The sequence below is a fragment of the Apaloderma vittatum genome, unplaced genomic scaffold, assembly GCF_000703405.1.
Source record: "Apaloderma vittatum isolate BGI_N311 unplaced genomic scaffold, ASM70340v1 scaffold37186, whole genome shotgun sequence".
NCBI classification, from domain to species: Eukaryota; Metazoa; Chordata; class Aves; order Trogoniformes; family Trogonidae; genus Apaloderma; species Apaloderma vittatum.
Window position 1 is genome coordinate 269 of NW_009722919.1, and position 4,415 is coordinate 4,683.

The 4,415-nt window shown below is 49.0% G+C and overlaps 1 protein-coding gene across 1 annotated transcript in view; it reads left to right on the forward strand.

The window, feature by feature from the left end:
- Positions 1–468: 468 nt before the first annotated feature.
- Positions 469–4,415, forward strand: part of TCERG1 (transcription elongation regulator 1) — a gene marked incomplete at its 3' end in the record, with an annotated part of 20,870 nt that continues 16,923 nt past the window's right edge. Inside the window, exons 1-2 of the mRNA XM_009871928.1 lie at positions 469–693; positions 4,318–4,396. Coding sequence (XP_009870230.1) covers positions 469–693; positions 4,318–4,396 — 304 coding nt within the window. The remainder of the gene's footprint in view (positions 694–4,317; positions 4,397–4,415) is intronic.

Sequence of the window (4,415 nt, forward strand, 5' to 3'; positions counted from 1 at the left end):
CCGGGGTTCAGATCCCGCCCCAGGTCACAGATGTGAAGAATGTAGATAGTCCTGACAGACTCTCGTGCCACAGAATAGAATTAAACCCCTTGGCACAGCTGGCGGCCGTTGCTCGAGATGCTCAGGATGTGCATGTGGGCAGGAGTCGGAGCCACAGGTCGTGTTGAAGGAGCTCTGGCAGGCCTGGATATGGTTCCACAGTGCCCGCCAACCTGGATCCCAGCTCTGGGTTATTAATTTCCACAAGTAAAAATTAACAGTTGAGGCCTAATGAACTGGAATTGCAAAGGGGAACAAACCCTTGAAGTAGTTGCGCACTTAACTTTGTTTATTAAGACTTGGCATTTTTTCCCCACACCCTTTCCATTTTTGTTAGGGTTTTTCTCTGTTTGTTGTAAGAATTGATTTACCTACAGCTAAGCAGCAAACGCAAATAAACTTTTATTTCCGTTTGGCCTCATCCACAGAATGGCTCAGCAGCAAGCACTGAGATTTCGCGGCCCAGCTCCCCCGCCAAACGCGGTCATGAGAGGCCCACCACCCCTCATGCGACCACCTCCACCTTTTGGCATGATGCGAGGGCCTCCTCCGCCACCTCGCCCCCCCTTCGGGCGTCCTCCATTTGACCCAAACATGCCCCCGATGCCACCTCCGGGAGGGATTCCTCCACCGATGGGACCTCCGCATTTACAGGTAAAGAACGGGGGATGCTCTTGGTTTGTTGAGTTGGGATTTGGGGATTTTTCTTGTTTGTTTTCACATGTGGAAATCCACTGAAATAGATGAATAACGTAGCAGGCTCTTGCACGGTGTTGTAGAACCGGTGTGTACCTGTGGTGTGTAAATGCAGCTCCTGTTTAGCCCCCTGAGGCAGTTCTAAGTGACTCTAAGTGACTAGCAGAGCCTTTATTAAAACCTGACTTCACGCTGGTGCCCCGTGGCCGTGCAGAATGTGAGATTTGCTCGGGTTTCCCAACGCCTCAAAGCAGCCTTCTTAGTTCCTTATCTTAATTCTGCCTGTGTTCACTTAATGAGGTGATGATGGAAGCGCACAAAGACTGAGAGAGAAGACTTCTGTGGGTTCCAGCGTGAGCCACGCTCACTGTCGCTGCGGTTGTTTGTTATCACTGATCATCACCAGGGGATGGGTTAGGTGAGCAGGTGGCATTTCTGAGAAATGGGTGTGTGATCAGGGACGAGGCGTTTTGCTTCAGCGCTGTATTCGGGAGGACACGTGGCTGGGAATCTACCAGAAATTGTGAACACACTGACAAAGGAAAACTTAACTTCTGGAGAAAAACCTAAGAGTAGGCTTGGTGCTTGGCTGGAGCGGCTCCTGGTGGCCCTCCTGCTGACAAAAGTTCACTCTTGGCAGAGGGAGAATGCTCTTTACCGTGTGCTTATTGTTTTGGGGTTTGTTTTGTTTGTTTGGGGTTTTTTACACTTAAAGGCACAGGGGCAGTGTGAACCTGCTGGGCTCCAGTAAGGTAGACTTCTGTCTGTGTTCCACGCTGATGTATGGTTAAGGTCCTTTTGTCTACTTTCTGGAGACTGGGACAGTTTGAAAGGCACAACGTGTTTGTGCATAAGAAAGGTTTGTTTTCGTTATGTGTAGGAGTCCGGTGCTGTCAGGGCAGTGTAGTCACTGTGGAGCCATGGGTGGTCCTACGAGGAGGTTAATACTACTATGTGGTTTATCAATAATGTTTTAAATCCCCTGTTTGTAACAGAGTAGTGAAAACTTTAGCGCTGTGAAATATATTTTGAAGTGTAGGAATGTGGGCCATATGGAAAGAGAACGTGCTGACGTGGGTTATTCAGTGGTATTTCGCGCCCTGCTTTGCGTCTGGTTTCTGGCAGCAGGGCTGTGGGGGCTTTTTTCCACGTTACTCTGAACGCTGATCGGTTCCCTGTGTAACTGCAGAAAGCTTTGTGTGAAACGGGAGGTGTCAGAGGGAAGCAGAGAAGCAGCGAGAGCAGGAACAAGGGCTTCAGCAGGTTTTCTGCAATAAGCTCAAATCAAACTGGAGCCTCCTTCTACGTGCTGTCGTCATCCCGAGCGCAAGATTACAAGAAGAAACCAGTGTGTGTTTTCTGTAGCAGTTTTCTCTCTATCTTCTGGAACATCAAGTGTGCCATTAGATCGTGGACTGCACAGGGAGGTGTGAAGTGGCTGCTTTCGTTTCACTGAAACGTTCTCAGCTGAACAGACGCCCTGTGCAGCTAAAGACAGTAACACGGCCTGTTTGAGGCACGTGAACAGCCCCACTCACCTTGTTGAGTGTCATCTTTTCCCTTCACTCTGCACTAGGGCCTTTGTTCTGTGGTTGTTTTCGTGCTTAAGTCTATCTACACCCACTGCACCGTTCTCCTGGTGCTTCAGGATCCCATTTTCCCTCTTGACGTAACATCCACGTGCCCAGGCACTACCTTGCAAGCTCTGAAGCAGCGAAGAGTGCCGGAGTGAGCACTGGAGCTCAGGCTGAAAGGGGAGAGCAGGACCTTGCTGCCTTCTTGCAGTTTCAAGGACCAAGCAGAGTTATGTGAAGCCCCGGGCCTAGCCTCTGCCGTCTCTTTGATTTATATGTTTGATTTGTATTCTGAACGTGCTTCAGCTCTTGTCTGTTGCACTCTGGCTGTTGGGTCTTGCGGTGCGGGAAGCACGTCTTCTACAACTTGTTGCTGTACCTGGAGTCCTCGCACCAAGCACGGCTGAAGTTTGTGCTGCGTCAGCCTTAGGCTTGGATTTTAACTTCCTCGCCCTTCTGCTGCGAGGGGAAGCACGATGTTGAAGGGTCCTGTTAGAAAGGGAGGAAAGGGGGTGTTATAGAGCAGAGCGGAAGGGCCTCTGGGTCCCCTTGCTGAACACCCAGCAGCCCCTCCTCTCCCCCAGCACTGCCCAAAACTGTGTGACCCCTGCCCTGGGGGAAAGAGCAGCAGCAGGAGGCAAGAAGTGAGCTCCGATGAGTTCTTTTTAGGTTGTGGAGCAGATGTGGCCAGATGGAGGAGCTGTGGAGAAGAAACGAGGAAGAAAAGAAAGCCTGTAGTTACCTTAATTGCCTTTTGTGTTTGTCTCGAGTTCTGTTCCTGTACCCTTGAGTTCCTTTGTAATAGTATTGAACAGAAATCAGAGTTGGTACATGAATTTTAAATAGCAGGTTAAAGTATCGCTCTTAGAGCAGGGATTTTGATTGCGGGTGATTTCTAAAAGAAACCAAACGCAGACAAACCAAGGGCACGTGTGCGGGGCACTGCCGCGGGTCGCTGCCCCAGCCCTGGGTCTGTGACGCGGCGCGTCACGCCGAGCCACCTGGTTCCTATGTGGGTGATTTCCTGTGCACGTCCTCACGCGGGCAGAGCCCCGGTGCCGCCGCGTGTGCGTGTCGCGGTGGGGCCTGCTGGGTGCGAGCTCTGCGCTCAGGGGTTTTACCAGTGAGCTGCCTTGGTATTGTCTTTGTGAAGAGGAAGTCTCTGCATCACGAGTTCGATTAGAACTGGAGTGATGGAGATAATTAGGTCGGCTGTGGGTGTATGCAGAATAAGTTAAAGAACTTGGTGGATTTTGTCGACTGTCTTTTTTATAGGGAAGTGTTCACTATCCTTGTTATGCACAGGGAATTTTAGAACAGTGCAAATAGACAAGTAGAATAAAAGAACTTAATGTACTTTGAATTAGAAAGCGGCCGTTCAGGCAGCAGCGGTGAGCGGAGCAGTTCTGGGTTTCTTAAGATGGTGCAACAATGAAAATGTAATTTCATATTTTTCTTTTTTTTTAAAATTAGTATTTTAGTTAATGGGAAATGGAGAAGTGTAATGGATTGTAACAAAATCTTCTGCTCTACAATGATAGTAAATTGGATGCTCACTTGCAATTTAATTTTTTTTTCATCTCTCTTCCCTAGGCGGGTCACTGCTTAGTGGCGTGTTTGGTTCATAGCTGGGGATGCCCAAGTGGAGGTTTTTCACGAACAGTGCTTCCGTTCTTTCTTGTGCTGGGATATTTTCTCCTTTTCAAGAGGGGAGTTTTCTTTCACTCCACTTCTTTTTATGCACTTTTTTCCGATGCCTTGCAGTTGTGTTAGCATCTCAGAGGTGAAACGCTTACTGCGGCTGTAGGGCTTGCCAGGAAGCACATTCTGTGGGCTGGGACCATGAGATTGGTAAAGAAGCCCTCAAGACTGGAAGAGTTAACCTTACTATAGTTGTACTGCCTGGTGCTCTAATAAAGGAAAACTACTTGAATATTGTAGTATTGTTCTCATCGTTATTGTTCTCTTCATTATGGTTATCATCATTATTGTTGTTATGTGCCTTTAGAGACCACCGTTTATGCCTCCTCCCATGGGTAGCATGCCACCACCTCCTGGTATGATGTTCCCTCCAGGAATGCCGCCTGTCACTTCCCCAGGAGCACC